This window comes from Corvus cornix, chromosome 1A (assembly GCF_000738735.6).
Source record: "Corvus cornix cornix isolate S_Up_H32 chromosome 1A, ASM73873v5, whole genome shotgun sequence".
Taxonomy (NCBI): Eukaryota; Metazoa; Chordata; class Aves; order Passeriformes; family Corvidae; genus Corvus; species Corvus cornix.
The window spans coordinates 70,454,340-70,480,059 of NC_047057.1; the positions used below are offsets into that span (position 1 = coordinate 70,454,340).

The 25,720-nt window shown below is 38.9% G+C and overlaps 1 protein-coding gene and 1 long non-coding RNA gene across 3 annotated transcripts in view; one reads left to right on the forward strand and one right to left on the reverse strand.

The window, feature by feature from the left end:
- Nucleotides 1–1,607: 1,607 nt before the first annotated feature.
- Nucleotides 1,608–18,974, reverse strand: LOC109145235. 2 transcript variants are annotated; one of them, XR_002046519.3, is made up of 5 exons: nucleotides 18,891–18,974; nucleotides 7,260–7,474; nucleotides 6,996–7,142; nucleotides 3,713–3,828; nucleotides 1,608–2,739 (listed from the first exon to the last, which is right to left on the reverse strand). It is a non-coding gene; the product is annotated as an uncharacterized LOC109145235 (long non-coding RNA). The 2 variants fall into 2 exon arrangements; XR_002046521.3 differs by having other exon boundaries at nucleotides 6,996–7,145.
- SLC15A5 (solute carrier family 15 member 5) overlaps nucleotides 18,629–25,720 on the forward strand; it is a 30,410-nt gene continuing 23,318 nt past the window's right edge. The window contains exons 1-3 of the mRNA XM_019288629.3: nucleotides 18,629–19,181; nucleotides 20,818–21,040; nucleotides 25,077–25,246. Of these exons, the coding sequence (XP_019144174.2) occupies nucleotides 18,812–19,181; nucleotides 20,818–21,040; nucleotides 25,077–25,246 (763 nt within the window). The 5' untranslated portion in view covers nucleotides 18,629–18,811. The remainder of the gene's footprint in view (nucleotides 19,182–20,817; nucleotides 21,041–25,076; nucleotides 25,247–25,720) is intronic.

Sequence of the window (25,720 nt, forward strand, 5' to 3'; positions counted from 1 at the left end):
CCCAGTTCAGAGCAGCCAAAGCAAAGAGCTGCTCAGGAGCATAAGGAAACCTCTTTAGCTGCCCTGCATAACCTTCTAAGCCAAGGGCAAATTCTAGCCCACATTCTTAGATTTTATATATGTTCACCAATACATTTCATTCTCATTTTCTTTAAAACTTTCATGAAGTTGCTTCAGTCATTCAATTCTGAAATTTCAGGTGCACCATCTCATTTTTAGCCTCTGAAAAGCCTCTCTGAAATTATGCCCCCTCTACTTTTGAAACCACTCTTATCACTCATTCTTGTCACTCAGTATTCCCTCTACTCTTCCCTTGACAAGGCAGATAAATTGATATACAATGCTACATAAGGGAGGTCAAGGGCACATTAGAGTGGCCTGATTTGCCTGAATGCAGTCTTTCTGCTACTGGCCTTCCACAAAAGGTGCTGTTAAACTCTGTGGACATTCCATTAATTCTGTGAGGAGCAGTGCAAGTTTCCTTCCTTCACTAAATTTTATTCAATAAACAAGCCACCTACAAAGTTGCATCATCTTCTACAATATGTTCAGAAACACCTAAAGTATAGCTATTTCTTAATAAGCTATACTGACTTGAATTCAAGTTTTTTGACTACTCTTCTTGCAGAAATAAATGTAGTTGATTTGTTTCTTCCACTGCAATAGACCCAATCCAAGTCCTATTGAGACCAACAGATTTTTTTTCCTAATTTTTGGGATATGGCTCACACTCAGCTTAAGTGGCACACAAGGATTTCACTCATTTTCATGCTTCTGAAAAGTAACCCCAGTCACAAGTAGTGGCACCTCCTTTAAAGCTGAATTTTCCTGTTGATAAAGAAGATTCTGAGTGGATGTTTAATGAGTAGGGCCTATCTGCAGCTCACCTCTCACAAGTACAGAAAGCAACAGCAATGGCATCTATTTTCTGAGAACTTTACAACAACTGGAGATAACTTATCAGAATAAACACTGATGGGCCAAAGTTTCCACCTAGTCAGTCCATGCCAGCCAGTAAATTTGGCACCTCTGATAAAGCAGTGAACTTAATTTTTCACTTCTGTACTTTTGTGCAACAGTTTTAATGAAGAATAGTGGGTGACTCCCTGTGCAAATTGCTTAGGGTATCAAAGTTCTTTGTGTAGCACTGGAAGAAAGGAAAATTGTATTGTGTTGTGTTGTGTTGTGTTGTATTGTAATGTCTTTCTACAGAATGAATGGTTAAACCAGAATTTCTACATTTCTTCAGAATGGGGGTTAAAATGTACTAGCCAGAGGTTTTCTTAATGTTTTGTCAGTTTGATTTACATATTGGGAATGTTGGAGGTTTAAGGCAGGTTGTAAACAAGTTTAATTTCTCTACTTTTTTGGTGGTGTCAATGCTCTAAGTGTAGCATGCTTTATTAAAATTAGTATGAGTACTGTTGCTTGATGTTTTAACCGGAGCAATACAGGTTCCAGTTTAGCTACATGCTTCAAACGCATAAAATAGAAGTCAGACCTGTCACAACACCTAAAAATGGATATATATGCTTAACTGTGCAATTGCATTAATGTCAGTAATGTGTATATTGCACAAAAATTTAGACATGACCGTAACTCACTGCAACGTTCAGGCTTATTGGAGCAGGAATCATTTTTAAATTTTATTTTTTCTACTTGTTTAACAAACAATAAGAGATGGTGATGGGAAGATTCAAAAGTTGTACCTCTGAGGCCTGATAATGTATTGCACATCCTAGTGATGATTCCTGTTACATTTGTGTGAATACTTAAAAGAAATTGCGGAGGGATTTGGATAGAAGGACTTGAGGTATTTATGGAAGCTCCGTGTGTTGGTCTTACGGGGCCTGAGCAAGGTGAACTTTTCCCACAGCGCTTAACTTCTTCCTTGTAACCTGCAGGTGTTGTCTTATGCAACTCAGCTTTGCTGGTGCTTGTGATCATGTTGCAAGTTCTTTGATACTCGATGTTTTTCCTGAAATCCAAATCCTTCAGGCAGGCGAATCTCTGAGAATCTCTCTTGCTAATCCTTTGTGCTAGTAGGGGAGGAGGGAGTTAAAAAATGTGGCTGAGTATAGCCCTAAAGGTCAAACAACAACACACATAACACTGGGAAACATAACCCTCATTCAAAAAGGGAAAATCTATTATAAATATTTTCACTTACAGACTTTGCCTTTTCTAGACCTGATTTTTTTTTATGCATTTGTTTACTTCCTGAATCAGTTCCTTTGGTTTCAGCTTGGGTCAGAGGTTTGGCAACTGTTTCCCCATATTTTTATTTTAATTAGACTATCCCTGATTTTTATATTGTCTATTAAAACAGTATTAAAAACCTGCAAAGTCTGCAAGGCCTACTTTTCTGGTCAGTACAGAGTGCCCTCACATCACATTGCTCTTAATGGAAATTAATTGTATCATGCCTATAGACCTTGGAGCAGTTTTGCAGATATTAGATTCTTAGACATCTGTGGTGTTTTATTATTGATTAAAGAATGAGAGGAAATCTCATGGTTTAAGACCTTGTACTGGGATTTATGAATTACTCCTTTTCCTGTGTGACCCTTGGACGGTCATTGAATCTGTCTTTCAGTTTCCCATCCGTGAAGCAGGGAATAATGATGATTTTCTGCTGCTGCTCTTTGTCCATCATGCCTACTTAAGTAGTGCACTCTTTGGAACAGGACTTGCTGCTGGGCAGTGCAGAGAAATTTCATTCTGAGTTAGGATCTGCAGCTGTAATACAAATAATTAATATCAGCATTAAACAGTCAAAGGTATTACATCCAAGATGCATTTGGCCTGAGGCCCACATAGTTCTTAAAATGATGGATTTTTAATTGATTATTTGGAATGAGGCCTTTTCTCAGACTAGCTAAATCGCTTAAGACCCACGCACACCAGCTATATTTAGAGGCGAGGAGGTGGCAGAGTAATTCTTAAAGTGCTCTGTTTCTAATAACCCAGGTGAGTGACAGTCTGTGAGTGCTGCCTCTTTTAAAGCAAACATGACTCACAGCCCCCAGGCTGCAAGCATGTGCAGGTTAGAAATTGTATTGAACTGTCCACATTCAAGAAGCAAGGAAATACAGCCAAATTCATAAACATTTAATTTAATAATTTCAGGTTCGTACAACAGGGTAGTCACACTAATGGCTTAGCATCTCCAACAGCAAAATGCAAAAAGACTGCGTAAAATTGGGGCCAGGTTAAGGTGAGTCTGGAGGAAACAAGGCAATATCTTCATCCCACAGCACATGTTGATACTTTCAGAAAGTATTCTGCAGAAATTACATCGTTATAAGAATATCTCCAGAGTCCAAATCAAAGGCAAAATGGGAACGGCCTTCTTGATGCACTAATGTTTAATTCTTGTTGAAATGGACATATGCACACACAATTGGCTGCTTCCCGGGCGTTTCTTGCCCCAAGCAATTACCAGCACCCATGAATGGTCTCTCTGTCCCACGTGGTGAAATGAAACTCTGCCATTAGAAACTGCCAGGAGGGTGCACAGGAGGAGTGAGCACCACCCCATGCCTTCTCACATCTCTGACCAAAGCTAAAATAAGCAGCAAAACAGGGCAAAATTGGTTTCCCAGTGGGAGAAGAGTATTCTGGCTTCTTGAAAGATGCTTTATGTCCCTTGTGCTCCTGGGGACAATGGACCCAGTTGATTCTTATTTTGTGCCCTAAGCTTGTCACTTACCTTGGAACCCAGCCACTGTTCCTTTTTCTGTGAGATTACCCAAGACAAGCTCTTCTCTGGGAAGCTGAGTATTGCCAGGAACTCTCACTGATGCAACAACTTTCTTTCATCACAAGCTGCAAAATTAAAAGCACACTTTGGTTTTAAATGCAATAACAACGCTCACCCAGGCTCTGGAATAGCTGCATCTTTGTTCCATTCTCATTAAAGAAGTTAATGGCTACATGAAAAATTAAGCTAGTTCTAACTACTTTTCTCCTAAAGGTAGTTTCACTAGAAATCAAACATGGTCCTTCTTCCCTCAACCATTGCCTCTTTTTTAACAGTTCCCATGTTCCATTCCCAAATATTTGCATCCAGTAAGCATGAAGACAGGTGGAATACACAATGCAGAGGTTTTGGTTCTGAGTTTCCACACGTCTTTGCTTCCTTTAGAGCAAACACAATATTGACTTTCTAGCTGCCTCCCAGTTCTGTTTCTGGGCATTGAACCCAGTGACAGGTGAGAGCAAGGCACGATATCTGCTTAACAGCCAGTGCACATCCGGCTCTGCGATGGCTAAGGACAATTCCCATGTCAGAAAATCAGGTAATCATTACTCAGTGGTTTTGCACCAGACTAGGAATATCTGCATTTTACAACATCTCCTTCATGTGGACCTGAGGGAACCTGACAGGTCTGAAGAATGAAGACCCAGTACCATGTAGCAAGAATCTGGTAATGAAAGAAGTTCAGTGTCCTCCCACCTACCCACAAACACACCTTCAACTCTGACCCACTTTGCTGGGTGGTGTCTCATGTACTCCTTTGCCTTTTTAAGATTTGTTTGTGTAAACTTAATAATAACTTTCATCATTGTAAAGAGGCTGCCGAGTTCTGAAGCTACCAGGGTGTACTAGATATAAGGTTCATCTGGTTCCTGGGGGTGTTGTACAAGCTGAGATCAGCCTAATAAAAGTACGGGAAGACTGAGAAGCAGTAACAACTGCAATGTGTAGTGCTTTGTGTAACATCTCTTAACTGGAAGTATTTCATGCAAGTTATTGCCAAAGATTCAGATTTTGCTCTACTTTCAGAAGTTCCTTTATTTCCACAACACTACAGTTAACTATTTAGTTGGGGGCAACCAAATTAACTACTCTTTGTCAGCTTAAGCTGCTCAGTTTAAAATAGTTGCCAAATATCTGAAGCATAAAATTTAATAGCTTTCCTAACTTTTGTTCCTCAAAATTAATAATTCTATAGATAATTTTCATTGTCTGCATAAATATCCAGTCCCTTTTTGTACCTTGTCAAGTTCTTGGCTTCCAAGAGAAATTAATGTCAAAGTCCAATTATAAGCTGAGTAAAAAAGTATTGTTTTCTCAGGCTTGGACTTTATTCTTCCTAATGGCATTGAGCTGAATTTGTCTTCTGATTCTGTGTTATGAGACAGTGAGAAAATAAGCTCCCTATATCTTTGTTACTGATACACACTTTCAGGATTATCTGTTTTAGAAAGGACAGTCTTATTATCCTTATTTAACTAAGAGACAACAGTTTCAGGGATAGATGGAGTGATTAGCAGTTGAATCATAACTTATGTTTCAGGCTAATATTCTCAGTTCTTTCCTTCCTTAATATTTGCTTCTATCACAACCAACTTCCAAGAAAGGCTTTCCATCTGCTTCCTGTGCCCCCTCCCCCACTTTACCTTTTAGAGTTAACCCTTTCTCTTCCAAGCACACTGCTTCCAAAGTCCAGTGGAAACAGTGGAAGGTCCCTATTGATTGCAAAATGCCTGTAACCAGGTCACGGGGAAGTGATGTGTTAAAGGGATAGTTTTCTTGATTTTTTTCTCTTCTGACTCAGCCTGGGAAGATTTGGCACCATTTCCAGACTGCTTCAGTCTCTCTGAGAGAGGATTAGGATTTAGTTTTATTGGTTTATGTAGAAAAATTATAATACATAAGCTGACCTTTCCTCCTAAACCCAGGATTCTTTCGGTGTGTGTTTATTCCCTTTAAGTTTCTACTTAATGGGTTGTTGCCCTGAGTTGTAGATTCTGTTTATTACACGATCTAACTTGTTTCATTTGTCTGCCTCCATGATACAGGACTTCAATGTTGAAATCATATCCCCTATAAACCATTAGTCTAATCAGTCCAGCTCTTGAGGAAGCTGATAAATCAACAGTAATCTGAAGGTCAGGTTCCCTTCAAGGACCCTGTGTCAAAGGGCTTTGGCGTTCATGTCATTCTGTGTAATGAGCTCTGCCCTGGAAGGACAGAGAAAATACACCGTGATAGCTGATGAAGGTTTGAGATTCTTTCTCCTGAGCAGGATTATGATTTTCCTGCATTTCAGTAAAATACTTACAATGTAATTTAGTCAGTGTGTTGGTGGTGGTTAGATGTGGATGCTTGACCACTAAAAACTGAACTGGCAAGCTACATGCTCCTTTCTGCTTAAAGTCACTTAAGAGAAGAGGAAGTGATTATCTAGAGTGAGCTGTCAACCTTTATGCCAGCTTTCCTCCTGATATGATTTATAAAACAGCTAAGATAACCTCTGGGGGGGAGCTTTGCAATGGAAATAGCAAGTGATTTTTATTCTAATGAACATAACACTGTCACAAGTTTAAAGTTCAAATCTGAGGTACGAAGGTTTGGGGGAAAAAAAGAGCCCGTAAAATATGAATGTGACAGCATATGTGTTCCTTTCCTGCACAGTGTATGAAACATGAGAAATAGGCAAATTTTACTTTTCTAATGAGGTTTAAAATATTTTCCAGTCTTTATCAGGCAGAAGGTGCTCAATACCAGTTGTTTTTTGGTGGCTGGATTTTTTTTCCTTCACAAACTCCCCGATTAAGATGAGGCATTTTTCTCAAAGCAAGTTGTGCTGTGCCCTTTGGTTCTTCAGCACTGCAAAATGTCCTGTCACAATTGGCACTCAGTAAATAACCCTTGGCCAACTGTGGCCAACAGGCAGAAAGCTGAATGCACTACAGGAATTTAAACTGCTGGAGGAGGCTTATCCTGACCAGCATTTAAAAACACCAAATGACGATTTATTGCAGAACTTATTTCTTCTTATTCTGTTAAAAGGAGAAAAATAATAATAATAAAAAAAAATAAAGCATCAATTTGACAGCTTTCACTGATATCTAGCTTACTTCAGAACTTCTTTAAAAATACAATCAAACTCTTTTCTAGTAACTGTTACATGCAAAACAAAACCAGCAATAACTAATTAGAAAGTTTATACATCAATGGCAGGTTAACCTGCCCCTGAACTTACCCAGCGTATTTCTTATGATGAGAGCTGTATGAATGCAATTTAGGCAGTGAACCATAATGTCTGCAGGCTTGCTGAGGCTGATAGCTTTTCACTTTCTAGTCAGTACCTTTCTGTCTCAAGGCTAGAGTTGCACTACATCCTTGCTATCTGCTGAAGTAGAAAGAATCAGCTGAGTAAAAATGGAAAGTGAACTAAAACTTTAACAAAGCTCTAAAACCACTTAAATTCTGTTTATTAGCCTTACTTCCTGAAGACATATCTCACCTTGAAACCTTGTATTAGTAGGAAGCTCCCTTGTTGTACCAGTGGGGCACACTGGAAATGAGGTGGTGGTGCTCCATGGGATTCAAAACTTCCATGTTGGTCTTTTCCTCCGTGGCCCAGCCATCCCCAGCCAGGTGGGGAAGGGGACAGCAGGCACGTGGCAAACGCCTGCTGAGTGGAAATTTTCAGTGGGACATCAATGGAATGATTATGACCTGGAAGAAGCAATATTGAATGCATCACTAATCAAAACAAATTCCTTCTGCTGATTTGGTAAAGCTGGTATGAGTTGTACAGGAATGTTGGCAGCCAGCAGGAATAGGTGCCACTGCCATGCACTTGCTTGCTCTGGAGTCCTGCCATGCTGAACTTCTATAACTAGCAGCAATGATCCCCTCATTTCTCTTTCTGAGTGCAAGCTGTGCACTAAAAGAGGTACTGAATAGCTTGAAGACACAAGGAGTTAAAAAAAGAGGAAGTATAGCTGTGCTTTCCAATGTGTCACATGATTTCAGCTCACTTTTCTGATGTGAAAAACAGAATATAGTCTAAACTGCTTTCAAAATAACGAAAACATGCTTGGGCAGTATTTTCTTAAGTTTTGTCTGTTTAAGTAACTAACTGGTGGGACAGATGGTAGATAAAAGAAAAATGAATCTCCAGGAAACCCCAAAATCCCCTTTGAATTTTTGAAAAAGAAGGAAAAAACAAGGAAAATTAAGAGATCTTTTCATACACCAGCTGTTCCCAAATGATAGACACTACCACACCATTGGGAAGTTTGTATTTACTTTGGGAACCTGACTGCATGAGGGACCTACCTGACACTCAGGGACAAGTACTCTGTCTCTCTGTGGCAAAAAAATGCACATAGGGTGGGGACAATGCAGCTCAATTTTTTTCCCCTCATTAATGTCTCCTGAGATATGGTCAGCACAGATTTGGGCTAGGGAATACAAAAGCTCAGTATAACAGCTTGTTAAGAAAATCAGGAAATCACTGGGAGTTACTTCTTTCTTTTTCAGCAAATTTCGAATTTCCACAGGGGGAATAAAATCAGTAATTCCTGATACATCCAAAGCTTAGTATCACAAAAACTTTGAAGGTAATAAAAATAAGCAGCCTCTCTATTTTTCCATTAGCAGTTGTCTGAAGCTTTGCTGAGACTCCTACAGGCACAGAGAGATGCTAAACACAGTGTTTTGCCACCGTCACGGGGTGATTTATCTATGGAGTATAATTTTTTATGCAGCTGTTATACCTCGAGTGGTAAATAAGGCTTTGTCTGTGCTCCAAAATTGTGCCACTTTAAATATACCGCTGTAATTAAAGTGCTACAACCCATTGGCTGTTGTTACAGCCCTGTAAAACACCATTCTGTCATGTACTTGTCCCTGTATAGCAAGGGGAGCAGGGTGATTTTGTACTGTAATGCACACTGAAGCTTTTTATTGATGTTACAGTTACGTCTAAAAGAAAAAAAAAGGCAACAAAAATGTTATGCTGGGAGAGGTCTTGAGTGTAGATAAAGCCTAAATCAGAAAGATTGTGGGCAGCTTCAGGTATAAACTACATTTTCCTGTGGCCGGGGATAATGGTAGCACATTATAGTCCGTGTTAAATATCATTAACAATGACAAGAGTGTGGCAAAAACATTTCACCAAGACAGGAAAAATACAAGGTTTGTGGCAGTAGCATCAGCAGCCTTATCACTGAGCACAGAAGGATGTCTTAGCATCCAGCTATTGCAGAATTAAGACCATTTTGTTTTCTATCAGAAGTCACATTGTCACCATGAAGTCACTCCTGAGAACGGAAGTTTGGGCCATGGTTAAAAATTTCCAAATATCTTGCAGCACTTGGAGTATAGTATTTGTTTTCTGATTTCAAATAAGCAGTGAAAAACTGTTCTTGCAAAGGGTTTCCAATAAGGACTACAGCTGGGTAAATCTTATTTTAATGTCTGATTTCAAAAAATCAGATTCACTTAAGTTAATTGCCTCTTTGCAAGCCAGAGCAATTTAGAGAATATCTGCCTGGAAAATTTCTGTGGGTTCTGTGGGTTATTCTCCCAGCAAGACAAATATCAGCATAATGTTCAGTATCGTGACAGAAAGGCTTTACATGCTGTGCCCCACATGTAAAGCCCATGGTCTGATTGTCACACTGTTGAATATTTTGAAAAGGCTTCTTTTTTTTTTCCTCTCCAGTGTAAAATTCTGTAGTGGCTTTGATTCATCCTTATGTAAGTAGAGTCATTATTTAGGATCTTAGTTTTTTCCTCTGATCTTCTTTAGGATTCTTCATTTCTATATTTGGCCCCACTATTAATTTGCAAGGGAGCCAGAGTTTCTCTGTGCCATAACTGACCCGTCTCTAGCGTGGCAAATAACATTCCTTGCCTATCTGACAGAAACGTGCCAGACTTAATTAGCAACAGACAATGTTTTCAGAAGTGACTGGTTAGAGACATCCTGTGAAAACTGACGCTCTTCAAGACTATCAGGTTGAGCCTCTGGATACACATTCACAGTGAAAATTCACAAATAACTTGAAAAACAGTTGGTGCACTGATAAGATGCATTTTAAACACATTACTGCATATCACAGCAAATATATTAATGGTTACTTTCATGCACATATTTTGAAACCTAATTCTTTCCCTTATTCAATGCCAAAGACTTGAAATTCTACCTACTCTGGTAGAATTTTTCCATTTTGTCTAGCAGAGAAGGGCAAACGCTGTCCATCCCACCTGCAAAATCCAGAGGTGAAACACTACGGACCACGAGTAAGAAAGAATTTTAAAACTTCAAATTCAAGCTTAGATCTACTCAGGATTTTAGAGCTCCATCAGGATTTTACAACTCCATGGAAGCGTGCTTGTGTGACTGCCAAAATCCTTCACTGTGAAAAATACCTATTGTGATTTCTTCACCAAACTGGAAGCAGCAGCCACTTGCACAGCACACACAGGTGCTATACAGCTGTTTCATGATGGATCTCTTGCTTGCTGACCTGATTTCCACTGGTGTTAACTCAACAGAGCGCTGTAAACTTCTCTGGATGATTAGAAAACATTCCTCTGAAGTATGTGAACAAACATGAGCTACGAGCACTGTGCTGGAGATTATCTTATAAATGTGACATCTCTGCAGTGGGACAATATAACTCTGCTGTTTTTTTCTTCTGTCAGCTCCCTGGATTTTAACAGTTAGTTGCAATCATATTAAACATCTCCCTACCATTTTTTGTAGCAGGAAGCATGATTCTCTTCTCTTGGAAGGAGCCAGACCAATTTGTGTGCTCTATCATCCATAAGTAAATGTAAGAACTGATCTGAATGCAGTGTTTATTTTCAGGTAGTGTGCTGTGGTAATCTGAGAGACATAAACTCATTGCAACTCTTCCATGGAACGGGAACTTGAATTTATGAAAAGACACTGAAACCAAAGGTGTCTCTCTCATCCCTTGAAACACTTGCCAAACTTTTTTTCTGTCACAGCTTGAGGTCTTCCCTCTGAAACTGATGCCCACTGTTACACGTGGAGAAAGGCAAACATTCTGGTGACATGGCTGTATCACTGTTAAACACTGCAGCCCGGGTGGTCTCCTTGCACATCACTTGGCACATGGGCTTCTCCTTCACCATTCCAGCTCAGCCAGGGGAGCTGGGTGAGGAAATTAGGGTGTCCTTGTGTTTTTCTTTTCCTGTCAGATCCTAGTGTGATAGCCAAAACCTGGTTTGCATTCCTCCACCTTCATCTCATCTGCCACAAATATAATTACTCGATGTTCGTCTCGCTAAGAGATCTCATATCTAAGATCTTCAAAACGTCTGTCAAGGAGAAAGCAATAGGGAGAAAGCTGAGAAACTCAGATGTGGGTTTAGGTCAATGTGCATTATGAATGTGACAGAACTACTGATGTACAAACACTTACGTATCTAACTGTAAAATGTGAGCACCTAATACCAAATTTATTTCACTATTATTCCCTTTCTGTCTTTCTTTTTGAGTTCAGGCTTTCTTCCTGCAACAGTATCAATTATTTTTCAATAGTGTCTTGCATCCCATTCTTTCTCATGTCTTTTTCAGTACCACCCTTTTCTCTGCTAAATCATCAAAGATATTTTTGTTCTTTTATTGTGGCAGAGTCTGTAAACGCGACCTTAGAAAGAGAATTTCTAAGTGCGAGCATTTGTGATGCATTTGCACTAAAAGCTTTGAATTGCTATCTTTGATAAAGCTATTTGGTCTGATTATATTGTTTTGGAATCGCACATTCAGGTGCACCTCTCTAAAAAAAATGAATTTTTCAAAATGTACTATATTGCATGTCTCAAAATGGAGGAGGATTATTTTTAAACTCAGAGTACTCCATGTAAGCAATTGTATTTCTATCCTGAAATTCACACACCAGCACTTAAACTGAAATTTAAAGTTCAGTGTTTAAAAAACAATAACTCCTAATCTTAAAGTTGTACCAAATATAAATAAAGTTAATAATAATTATTCTAGGGTTTTTTCTCTTAAATTGCTTCCATACTTTCAAAACTGCCTGGGCAGATGTTGCAGACATCTCTTGTATTGAGCATGACAAATATTCTATGTGAGCACTGAATAGCAGATGCAAGAGCCACTGATGGCTGAAGTGTGATTTTTAAGTGGAAATTTAAAACAGCGTTTCCAAATACAAATTCAGATCTCACAGACCGCAATCTAAGTGGGAGTAACTGTACTTTGGAAAACTCAGGGATGTCTTTAAAGAGCCGTATGCAGTCAGGAAAAAGTGTATTCACATCATCAAATAGTTGAGGCCCAGAGGTACAGCCAGCTATAAAGTTACATGATGTGTTGTTATCAGCATTTGAGGCATGGGAAAACCTCCCTGCCTTCATAAACCTCTGGCTGAAGACATCCCAGCACCCACCCATTTCAGCAGTAGAAAGGATTACGTGAGCCCTCTGTCATCTGTTTTGGTCAGAACCAGCCAGGTTTAACAGTAAATGGAGTTGAAAAAGTTAATCCAGTGTATTTCAGTTGAAGCTAATTTTGAAACAGTTCTACTGTACTTATCCCCAGATTAGGAGTGTAACTTCAGTTTCACTCATTTTAGGCAAATTGCTGACAATAGAGGACATTGTACCTGGTGCTCCGGATGTCTCCTCATCAGTGTTGAGTGGAAGGATCACCTCCCTTAACCTGCTGACCATGCTGACACCTTTCATGAAGACCAAAAACTCGACTAAAATCAGTTTTAGATAGGAAAATATCGGCCATTAGGAGAGAAGCATTTTAAATTCTGCCAGTTTCTCCCTCAAAAAAGCCACACAAGGCACTGTAGACAGGGTCTGTAGTGACTCACACAGTTCTCAGCTTGTGGACGTTCAAGTTTGCAGATGAGTAAATAAAATTGTGTTACACTACTTCCTGTACCAGTTTACAAGGCAGAAATGTGTATGAACAGATAAGAGCAATAAAAAAGGTTTCAAGATGACTGCCTGAAACGTCCTGCCATCAACCTTTATGTGATCATCTGTGTATGAGAATTTTATATGGGCAGACAATCTGGGGTTCATATGACCATTGACACATCCCATGCAGATTTGTGAGACTCCAGATATTATTTTGTGGATGAAACCAGAAACTTTAAAGTAATACTTTTCCCTTTGGAAAAGGATGCTCTGCTGGCTCCAGCATGCAGCTCTCATTTTCTCCCACTCTTGGGCCAAAACTGTACTTTTCTCAGATTGAGCTTTCTCTCTCCTGTCTGGTGAAGACTATCTCTTTTGTAGACATAATTAACTATTCATTGACATGGAGCCTTGAATTTGACTCTTCCCAAATTCCATAGGGAGAGCAGCCCGAATCTCTAGGTTACAAAGTCAGCTCCCATGCAGCTCACAAAGCTTTACACACTGTAAAGCTCCAGCAGGAGAGATTAAAAGACTGTCTGGGCACACCAGTGGCTGGAAAGCTCTTCAGTGAGGTGGGAGATCTGCTGTCAATCCCCTGCTCTGACGAATGTTTGCCTTTTCCTGGCTTCTCTGAAACCAGTTATGTTGGATCAGGGATGAATATAGAGCAGAAACTCTGCAACCACATAGTACTTATATATGTATTTTAGAATACTAACCATAGTCTATTAAATGGACTTGAATATAAATGAACTGTCACTATGGGAGAATAGTTGAAATCATCTTGGATGTACAGATAATATTGTCTCAACTGTGAACTCTGCTGTAGAATCTCATTTCAGCCTCTACCTAAAAATCTATATGTCAAAAGAAAATATCCTGGGTGCCATCTACAAACCATAACATGACACAAAAAAGCCATCTTTCTATATGATAGAGCTACTTCTAATTTTCCCATTAGACCAAACGACACCATAAAGAATATCTGCCAACAACATGATATAAAACCACACCATGCATCATGAAAAATAATTGCAATTCAATTACTCCTGAATTATAAAACTGTCAGCTAGGTGCAAAAAAGACAAAAGCCTTGGAACATATGATAAACTGCTTAGCATAGATAATTATATATGTTTGAACAAAATCCCCAAAATAAAACATGTGTGGTTTGAAGGAACAGGGTAATCATGCCAAAATAATTCTCATTTACAGTAAAGGTTTGAGGATCAGCAATTTTAAAACCATCTCCCTGGAAAAAAAATTATCAAAATAAATTAGCACTCATAGAGTGTAAAGTAAATTTCTCACTCAGAGAGGTCATGCCCAGCAACTGGGCAAGAAAAATTTTCTTCTATCATCTTCCTTAGAGTCTACTTTGCCAAAGTATTCAGTGTTGCTGCTCAGCATCACAGAATGGTTGAGGTTGGAAGGCACGTCTGGCAATTGTCTACCCCACCTGCTCAGGGCAGAGTCACCTGCAGCAGGTTGCTCAGCACTGCCTCCAGTCAGGCTTTTAATATCTTTAGGAATGAAGATTCCACTCCATCCTCTCTGGGCGACCTCTTTCAGCATTTGAAAACCCCACAAGTTTTTAATTATTCCTAAACTGAGTTCCCTTTTTTTCATTCTGTGCCCGTTGCCTCTTGCCCTGTCGCTGGGCACACTGAAGAGAGCCTGTCTCTGTCCTCTTTGAACCCTCCCTTCAAGTATTTTTATAGTCTAATAAGGGCCCCCTGAGCCTTCTCTTCTCCAGGCTGAACAGTGCCAGCTCTCTCAGCCTCTGGTCGTACGAGGGATGCTTCAGTCCCCTCAGCATCTTCATGGCCCTTCACTGGACTCACTCCAGTATGTTCATGTCTTGTACATCCTTGTACTGCTTTAGGTACCATGGAAAAATCTATGGAATTCTTGCTTGGTGTCAGTTCTGTGCTTTTGCCACACTCCCTGCTTAAGTAAGAGAAAGGGAAAAAAATTACACCAGGGGAAAAGTAGGATTCAGGGAGAAGACAGGCTTTTGGAGGACAAGCTGAGAAAATAAAGCTTCTAACAGAGAGGTCCTACCTGCACTCTTCACCAGGACCTCTGGGGCATTCTTGGGAGAAGGATTTAATTCTCTTTCTTGGTATGCTGCATTTCAGCAAAATGAAGAAAATGGCTTTCCCACATTATTTTTGATTATTACTATATTAGGAAAAAACAAATATACTTCTTAAAATAACGCTTTTCCCTAAATTTAAAGTCTCACCTTGGTCTTGCACTTTCACACACAAAAGTGGCCATGGAACAAGACAGATATAATAACATCCATTCTGCAGCAAGGCAGAACTGGGTAATGTTACCAGTTAACATCTGGCTAAAGTGTTGACACTTCTGCAAAAATACTTACTGAAGGGAAAATAAAATTATTCCAAGTTGATGTGGTACCGTGGTTCCAGAACTTCTCAGAGCATTTCTCATATAATCAGTAATTTTAAGAACTGGTTATTTCATAGATGCTATTTTTCAGCCTTCGAAGTGTCTTTTTAAAACATTTGAGAGATCTTTATAAAACATAAAACAATTTTATTTTAGTGGATTTGCTAACATAACAAATTTCATAAATTGGATTTCTCAAACTCATGATGACTACATTTCACTTTCTTAATCGACCTTTTACATGCTTCACAAAGCACTTGGGTTTTACATGTATTTATTGCTCTGGAGTTTCTCACAAGTATCAGATATGGGTTTGAAATGTTGGGAACTCCTAAAGAAGCCATATTCTGTCACAGTTCTGTTCAGGTCAGAGTACTCTGAGACTACAGTGACAGGCAGTGCAGAAATCACTAAAGTGGTTGTCTGAGGTAACATTTTAAACAGAATTTTCATTATTCACCTGTGAAATAGGATATAGGACATAGGAATTAACACATTGTCCAATGTGACACCTAAAGATGAAAAAAACGGAACAAAAAAAAAAGAATAAGAAAGCTAATAGAAAAAGAGTTCATCCTAGAAGCTAAATTTTTATTAAATTTTTTAGCTATTAAAATTTTGCTCTACATTTCTTCTGCCTTTTAAATTCCAGTCCTCAAGTCAGTGGTCGTTGTGCCAGGTTCTCAGCCCATACAGTTTAATGTGAATCCTAATGCTGCCTAGAAAGAGTTGACCCACGTAATTTTTTATTTACAAGTGTCAAAATTCTTGTGTTGCACTGTCAGCCTTGTCCATGTCAATTATGTTTCCACCCCAGATATTTAGCAGGAACCACAGCCACTGCTATGATGAAGGGTAACACGTCTCACATGCTCTTTAAAAGACTAAGAGTAAAGCTGAATTAAATTTACTATAGCATTAGAGAGACTGACCTTTCTAGAGCACAAACTGAGTTCTAACACCACTACTACCCTTTAGCCAGAGGAAATGTTGTGCTGGACACTGAAGTTCTGCCTCTTCAGTTCCAATAAACTACCTCTACAATAAAAACACTGACAACTATCCCTTGTCAGAGAAAATTAGGAGAAAATTTCAGTTCCAACCTGTCCCGCTTAATTCACTTGCCTGATGCTCATGTATAGGTTCTAGTATGAGAAGAAGTAACCTTTAGCCTTGGGTGGTAGGGCACCAAATAGCAACTCTTTAACGCCAGACCTCTAGTGGGCTGACACCATCATGTGAGAACAAGTATTTTTATAAACCAAGATCTGACTGCCACATTTTCAGATCTTTAAACAGGATGTGTTTAAAAAACATTCAAAGTCCTTACTGGAAGGCAGAAGTACTGCCAGAAGGGCTGGATTTTGAAACAGCAGTTATTTTGTGTGTCCAGTTTCTAGGAGCTTCGGTATACATAGAGCTCTACATATGTTAATGCAAATAATAGAGGTTTTTATGGGCTTTATGCAGTTCTATTACCTTGTGTAAGAATAAGTAAGAATAAGCCAATTGAATGCCATGCAAGTCAACCAGAATTCACTAAAAACTATGTCAAGTAAATAGAATGACCACCTATAATTGCTGCAGAAGTGATTAAGAAAGTAAATCAATATAGATCCTGTTGTCATATGTAGCTTATTCTCTTAGCATTGAGCATGTTAACTCATGTACTGATTGATCTTTGACTGTCACCACCACACCCTTATTAATCACATGCAAAGGCAATTCAAAAGTAATTATGAAAATCACCCACCTCCTGCTTTCTACAGCATTTATAAGGCTCAGTCAATTATTCCTTTTTCCCAGCTTGTAACCCCAAATTTGGGTAAATGAAACCACAAGAGGACTAAGAGCCCTGCTCTCTGTGCTGGTTCCCATCATATAATCCACTGTGAGCTGCAAGCACCCATGAGAACAGGTAAACTTGGCACTCTAAAGGAAAACAGACTATTTTACATTCAAGTGTCTATTGGAGCAAGAGTTTATTTGTCCTTATGTTTTCTATCTGATGTTAAAAATTGGTTGCATTTGCTTAAAAAAGGAAAAAATTAAAAGAAAAGGGAAATCATTTTCTTTATGAACAGTTAGGTAAAAGTAGCTTTATGCAACAGAAGAGTTAAAATACTTTTCTCTGTCCTGAGATTGGCTTTTTTAGGCTTTGATGAAGAAACTAAGCTGAGTTATACTCTTGATTTCTCTGGTTGGTTTGTCCAAAGGAGGATCATTTTGGCTATCATGGATTAGAAGACAGATACAGTTCTTGACATGTTACCAATCACAGCTGTTTTCATCCCCATTAGAATGTCTCTGAAAACTGAGAGGTTTTTGCTGTCTGAGTTTTTGCTTTAGACCTGTAATAGGTTCAAAAATACATTTAATTTTAGGAAACAGCCTATTACTGCTTAGATTTAAGCTTCAGAGTTTCTAGGCTTTGTGTTTGAATCATGGTTGGTTTTGGGGCTTTTCTGGGTAATCTTGGAATCTTTATCCCTACTGGTTATATACTATTGTGCTTCTGCTTTGTGATGTAGTAGCCTTCATATTCTAAACGGATCTTAAGAGGCCAAATTTGAGTAGTTATAAGGACAGGTGGAAGCAAACAGCAGAACCTATGTCTCAAAAAATGCCATCAGAAACACTGAGAGCTCTGTTTAGAGAAGCTGACCTGGTTTTCCACTTCCTTGTAACATGTGTATGCATTTACACCTGCACGAGATAGATGTGGGATGCTTCCATTTGCAGGTGGAAGCATTTTGAACAGGTGTTAGTGATCTTAATGAGCTCCACAAAATGGAGAAACTGACCTGGGAAATCAGCAAATTCGCTGTGGATAAAGCAGCAGGAACATTATAAAGTGCTGTGAGTTTGGCTCTTCCTAATTCCCTTTCAAGGTTGTAATAGCTTTTGTTTGATCTGAGAGAGCACTGCCAGTGCCCCTGCCCCTTCTGATGCATTGTAGCTACAGGGCAGAATCTGCCTAGAGGAACAGTTGTGGGTTAGGCTGCTTCTAGATTGCTCTTTTTTTTCTTTTGATAATAAATTCAACTTACTTTCTTTTAAAATTTGTTTTTCTAGCTTAAACCTAGTAGCATTACTTATTTTTATAATTACCTTTATCTGAATTTCAACCAGAAATAGAAAGAAATTTCACAATGATTGGAGAATGTTAACCTTAAAAAAAAAATCCCTGTCTTTATCTACTTGCCGTTTTTCACTTGTTGTCTAATTAAAGTATTGGATTATTTTAACCAAATTATTTTCTCAATCTGTTATTTGAATTCTGCTGAAAATGCTAGCTTTCATCTGTGTTTAAACCTTTATCTTTAACATACAGATTGAGTTTAGCATACAGTATTGGATTCACATAATTTAATAGGTAATATAATTCTGGGGAAAAATATTGTTCACCCCCAAATGAACTAATTAAATAAACTACTTAACTTCCTAGTGTTGCTAAATTCAGAAGCTGAAACGTTCATATAGTTCTTTGATTTTTTTTTTTTTTTTGTTTGGGTGTTTTGCCTTTTTTTTAATACTCTTTGATCCTATATGTAATATCTCAAAAGTGACAGGTGCCCTAAGAAATTGTAGTAGCAAAGTGTGGAATTCAAAGCGAGAGTCTTACCAGTTTGCTGATGACAGTGCAGGAGCACAGAAGTATACCTGTAACTTAAGCTGATCTACTCAGTCATACTCCAAAAAAAAGAGACAAGCATGCCTGATGCAGACAGAAGAGATATGCAGGAGAAGGGATTTTTGAACCACATGGCTGACAAGGAGCAAGCACCCCTACCTGGGGGAAGCAGCCATGCTGGCAAACTGCCTCAACCTGAGAAGAAGCTCCAAGAGGCTGTCTGTGTGCTGCTGGTGGAGCTGTGCGAGCGATTCACGTTCTTCGGCATCGTGTGCAACATGATCCTCTTCTGCACTGTCAAGCTCGGCTATCGCAGCTACCAGGCAGCCATTGTCAATATGTGCTTTGTGGGCAGCTCCACGCTGACTCCAGTGCTGGTGGGCTGGCTCGCCGAATACCTTGTGGGGAGGATCAAGCTGGTGTGCATCTGCATGTTCCTACACTTCCTAGGTGGGTGACTCCCTGCTGGCTATGTCACGTTTTACTAATTCTCTTGCAGAAACGTGCTCTTGAGCATTGTGTTTGGCATCTGTTTTCCCCAACTTTCTCTAACACCTAATTACTTAGCTACTCCTCTGCAAAATGCACTGCAGTGTTTTCACCTTTGCAGTTTTCTGAGGCAGTGCTTTCAAGAAGATAAAGCAACATTTGTGTGGGCACCTTGTGGTGCTGGTGCACAAACTTGACTCTTCTGAAGTGGGTCAGCTGTTGAGAGCATGGATGTTCAACTCTTAAAATTGGTCCCTTTAGCAAGTGTTTTGCACAAATGCAAGGCTTCAGTCAGAGAGAGAATTTAGGAACTGCTTCCCTGCTGCTAGAAATAAGATTATATGTAAAGGTGCATGACTTTTGTGTTTGGACAAGAGGAAAAGCATTTAAGAACACACCAGTATAAACAAAGTTTGTCTTAAGTGTCCTAATACCTCCACTGAGGGCCTGCCTTCTGTTGGCACATTCTGAATCTTCCCTGGGTATTATTCTGAACACCTTTTACATAAAAAACCACTGCTCAAACAAAATGCACCTGTTCTGTAGCATTTAGTGCATCTCCCATGCACTGGTGGTGCATCTGGTGGTTACTCTGTCAATTTACATACACCAAGTTGATAAAAATATTTCTTTCTTGAACTGGTTGTTGAGCAAGTCTGACTGCTACAATAGCTGGCCACGTTGTTATTTAGATACACAAGAAAGGAAGTGAAAAAAATCAGAGTCATTCCTGAAATGTTCTTGAGCTGATTGCAAAACCATTATTCAAGCAGTCTGGAAAAATGTTTGCTGCTGTGTTCTACTGTTTCTCCTCTGGTATTCTGGTTTAAATCTCTTTCTGCCACTTGTCCTTTCAGTGCGTTTCTGAAAGTAGAAGATTGGAGACACAAACACAATTTGATGCACTTGGGTATTGTTATAACTAGAACATTTCTTCCTTTGAAGATAAATCATTAAACACTCCAGATGTATTAAAATTTGATGCACAGTCATAGCATTGGCTGATGTTGGTGTTGTTGACATATCAATATATTTTAAGCTTAGTGTCCATTAAAACTTGAAAAATCAGTAGCGGATTAAATCTGTAAGACTTGCTTTGAAGACTAGAAGTGGCAAATGCAATTCATGGCAGTGCTTTGATAGTTAAATTTTCTGGAAATCGTATTTTCTATGAAGCTGCTGCAGGAAAAAAGGAAATTGTCAACAAAAGTTTTGAGAATTTATTTCTTAATTATCATTCCTATTACAATTCTGGGGTTTTAGATGACGCAAAAAAAAGCTGCACTCCACTGTGGGATGGTTTGTGGGGTTTTTTTTGATTAATTGGTGGTTCAATTGATAGAAGAACCTGAATCCTTACAAGCATTTCAGAGGAAATTTGGTTTCTTGGGGGTCCATAATGGTATTGCCTTAATTTTCATAGCAACATCCAAAAAGTTTCTGCCTCTCTACAGAATTATGCGTCTCCCTCTCTGCACTTTTCTGTTGTGCATCTTTGATTTTCCATCTGTCTTTTCAACATACCTGCTCTAAAAAATATACATCTTATTCATCTGATTCTAATTCCTTTCAAATGACAATTTTCTTTCCATTCCAGGCACAGCACTATTACCTGTGGTGTCATTCCCCTTTGAAGATGTTTACATCGACAGACGACATATTCTTCACACTCTACCCAAAAGGGAGGAGAAAATTGTGTTCTACTTTGCCCTTCTCACAGCCAGTCTGGGAATAGGAGGAATAAGAGCTATAGTGTGTCCACTAAGTGCGTACAGCCTCGAGGACTGTGGGCCAAAGGAACTGCTTTCATTTTTCAACTGGTTTGTAATTTAATGTTGGCTAAATATCTGTTGGGAATCATGGAGCATTGCCTTGAAATTCACTGCTGAAATTCACAGATCCTGTGGATGGTGGGGTTTGTGGTTTTGCTTTTAACGGCACAACTTTTAGATTTTGGAAGAGTTTCAAGAGGTTCAGTTAAAACTTTTCCTGACTTTTTCCTTTTGCTAGTAGATGATAATCTATTTTGGCCTCCTACAGAAGTATTCAGTCAGAGTATTCAAGATTAAACAATTTGCCCAAATACTCAAAAGACTTGCTGCCCTATTTGCTGTTGGAACAACATTTTCCATTTGGTTTCCTGCCTTTAACAAGGCTATGCCTTTAGGATACTTTGCTGTTGCTCCCTAACAGTGGCAAAATTCAATGATATTTTGGGATTTACATCAGGGTAAGTTTTTAGCAGCGATGGGAAGCAGTAGACTGCTGGTTTGCTGGAAGTCAGGATTGTGAGTAGTCTCAAACTAAGCTCAGTGGTAGGGATCTCCTGTATTGTTTCAGCTTTGTTCCTGGGAAGTTCTGGCATCTGATAAACCACTTAACATTTGTATTTTGGTTGAATTTCTTTTTCCATTCTTTAGGAAAAGTTGCTCTTAAAATGCTTCTTAAAAATCAGGGTTTGGATTTTTTTTTTTTCCTAAGAACTATTTCTTTCTCCATGCATCAGGGAGGTAATTTTTGATGATTTGTTTGCCCTTATTTGCCCTTTCTGTAGCCCTATACAGAGTGATATATTTTCTGGTTAAACTGTGTAGTGAGGAAATTGCAGTGGGAATCTCCATATTCCTGCTTCAAGGCAGGGTGAAAGCAAGCCCTAAACTGCCCCCTTTTCTCTCCTTTGCATGCAGTTACTAAAATAAAAACTGAGCACATTTGCATATTAACAATGCAATGCTGAAGAATCAGTGAAGATCTTGGTGAATCAGATCTCTCCTCCTTTGGGGATATCTTTCCTGGCTATTCTTTTTTCTTCCAATTATGTTAATATCAAAGAGTTTTGAATTAAATCCAAACTTCAGTGAATAAAGTAGCTTTACCAAAGGTGGATGAGATGTTTAGTTCCCTAGAGCAGATTCTGCCTCCTTGACCTGCCCATAGGAGAGAAGAGAAAAAAAATCCTTCTTTTTTACTCTATTCTGAGTTTTAATCCTTAATTAGCAACATCATTTTGATTAAATAAGACTCTGGGGAATTAAGACTGGAGAGCAATCAGTTGTTCTGAAAGATAGCTCTGGAGAGTTTATTGTACAGTGGTCTTAGCCATTCAGAATTGTGTTTAATCAAAGTGACATTTCTCAGTGTTGATTACAAAGGAGATATAATATGAATAAAAAGTTCCTTGGGGGAATCCAAATGGGTAAGTTCTTGGAACTTTGGAAATATCAAGAAAGGCACATGTCCAATGCCAAAAAATTTAATTTTTGCACTGGCACCCAAGGAGGAGCCGTTGGAATGTAATCTCAAAATTTAGAAAAATGAGGGGTTCATTCTAAGCATTTTTAATCTCATTAAAACCCTCAGAATATAATCACTTTTCCTCAGTAGCCTTGTCTCTCTTGGTGGGTGTTTGTTGTGGGATTGAATTTTAAAATGATATAAAATGAGATGGCATACTCTTGATGAGTTTGAGTCTGGTCTTGGCCAAGTTCTGTTTAAACAATCAGAATTACTGAATTAAAGATTGGCTTAAAAGTCCTGGTAATTACCTGTTTTCTAATTCAATCCTTCAAGAAGATTGCTTTGCACATCTTAGGGCTTGGTTCTAATGTGCAGTATGTACTATGGCTCTGACCTCATAAAAAAACAGAATATACCAATTCTAAGTGAAGAAGTAACTTGGATTCTGTTGGATTAAGTTTTTCCAAGGCCTTCTGCATTTCCAAGGTTAAGATTATGGACTGGTACTATTTTGCAGCAGGAGAAATACTTTCTGTTTGTTGGGGCAGGGAATGAGAGCTAAGGGTACAATCTAGATGAGGGGTGAGAGTTAGCAGAGCTGTACCTTGTTTTACAGACTTGCTGCAAAAAAAACCTGCCGAGAACATAGAACCAATGATGTTTTCCATCCTCAATCTCTTTTTTGTTTCCATGTATTGCAGATCAATTTCTGCCATTTTCCTCAAAACACTTTTCTTTGACTTTTTAAAGACTTTTTCTACTTCTTTGGGATTTTCTCCCCCACTTTGTTTTTGCAGAGAACTCCACAGTCATTCTGAAAAAACTGACCTCCTCCTACAAAGATGTATAAACATAAACAATGCTTTTCAATAAGAATCACCTGGATGTTACTACTTTAAAGTTTTCACAACAAATACATTTCTGTAAAATGATTTAAGGAAATCATTGGGTTTATGTAGGCTTGTCACAGTAGCTTTTAAGTTTATCTGGTCTGCATTCTTGAAATGAACCTCTCAAGTTGGTTTTTGGCTTTCATTGTGAAGAGATCTCAGAGTGCTGAAGCTTCAGGAAGGAGCTCTTCCCTGCAAAGCTGGACAGGATATTCAGTTTGATGTATCTAACTAAATCTGCTATGCCCTGATGTGAGCTCTGAGACTCTTTAGGTAATGAAGGCCCGAATACCTATCTGCTGCTGTCAGTATGATATGAGCACAGCCCATAATTCTCATATGTGTGTTGAGGTTAGTTCATCTTTCGTGTTTTGGCCATAGGGATTGCTAAACACATTGGTTGGGGTTTTTTTCTTCTCATTTTTTACATTTTACTTTACATTTCAGTCTTAAAGTACATTGCTACTCAGCAGCGAAAAATGAAAGTGCTCTCCTGTACTCCAGGGTTTTCTTTGGATGCTCCTATTTCCAGTCAAACACTCATAGAGTCATGAAGAATGTCAGGACTTCAGGTAGCTCAGGCACACTTCTTTGGAAAGTTTGGAAAACAGCCACTGAAGCGTCTAACTTAAAAATTGTCACTTAAGAATTGATTGAAAACTTCTACACAAGTTCTAGTTAAATGAATCATGTAGTTATATTTTTTTAAAAGCCTTAGTTGAATGGGTCAATATTTTTATGCACAAAATCCCTCCAACTGTATCATCATCGAGTAACTTAATTCCAAATCTCTTGTCACTGTAGACAATTCTAGATTCATTAGCCCAAATACTCAAGTTGAAATAGCATGCATGAGGCAGAAGTTACACTGAACTAGAAAAGGAGCTTGGCTTCTTACAGTAGTATGTATTAAGCTGTACAATTATGTATTGATGTGTATTTCACCTTTAAATGAAAATGGCTTCAGCAAAGGCAAAGGATTCTCTTCTTGCAGTTGCTTTCAAACTGTAATCTTTGACACACTGGGGCAGTACTGCTCAATAATTGTGCTATTTTCAGGGGTTCCAAACTGCAGTAGATCTATCACTAGTGGTATGCCATCTGCTTCCAAGTGTGTGGGATTTATCCTTTCAATATCTTCTGTGATTAGGAGGGGCTCAGGACTTGGGAAGCACCTCTACTACCAATTACAGTCTAAGAGAAAACTGTGTTGGGGAACCTCCTTACCAAGATATTCCAGAAGCCAACAAAAATTCAAACTGAGCCTTGCAACTAGTAACTGATAAATCAAATTTTAATATTTCTTACATTTTTTAACATTTAATGTTTCTTAACGAAGGGGTGGTGGCATTAAGACATTTCTCTCTTAAACTTGAAACATATGATTTGATGATATTTCATACACAAAGCTTGTTGCCAGATATTAAATGTGTAAATGGTAAATGTTGATGTATTTAATTAATGTCACCCACTAGAATATTTCCAGTACTACACTGATAATTTGTTCAGCTCTACTGCCTTAGTACACTTACTTTAATCATATACCTCTTGGAGCTGAGACATTTGAGTGAAAATCTGTTTTAATTGCTGTGTTAATGTGTGCATGGTACTGATGCTGTCCATGATTACTATACTTAACCATGCCTTTAATTGGATGTTTTAATCTTCTGTACAGGCTTTTATATTATTCAGCCTCTCAGCTTTTCTCTCTCTTGTCTCTGTGTACCAGGTTTCATTGGCTGGTTAACTTGAACTCAGCAGTTGTCTTTGTCAGCATTTCTTACATCCAGCAGTCTGTGGCCAGGAACCTTGGCTTTCTCATCCCATTTGTGTCTGGGCTTATGGGTATGATCACAGTTCACATGGTTCGGGGTGAAATGATTTACAAACCCAAAACAGGTAAGAGGCAACTCTGTCTTAGGAAATATCTTTAGAGATTACTTTCACAGAAGAAATCAACTTGCATATCTAAACTATTTCTTCCATAACTCTGCCCTGTTTGGTTGGAGATCCTTGGGTTTTAGCCCTCCAAAATCTGCATGTGAGAAATTATATCCTCTGCAAAGACAAACCTGGAGATTCTGGGTAGGCTGTAAAAGTGGGAAGCAGTGTCTGGGAAACTCGTGTATGTTTTCTGTCACGCCAGGGCATGTGTCACAGCCTTTGCCTATGCAGGAAGAGGTGTGCTATGCCTGCTGCTGGTGGAATTGATTTTGTCACATTTGGTTCAACCTTTTGTCTGCACAACCCCTTACATTCCGGAGGAAAGGAGATGGCCATGACCATCTTTGAGACCAGGTCAGATGAGCCAGGGCACAGCCATGCTGCTGCTTTGTTGAGCTCTCTGCTGGGCTTGTCATGGAGCACTCCATC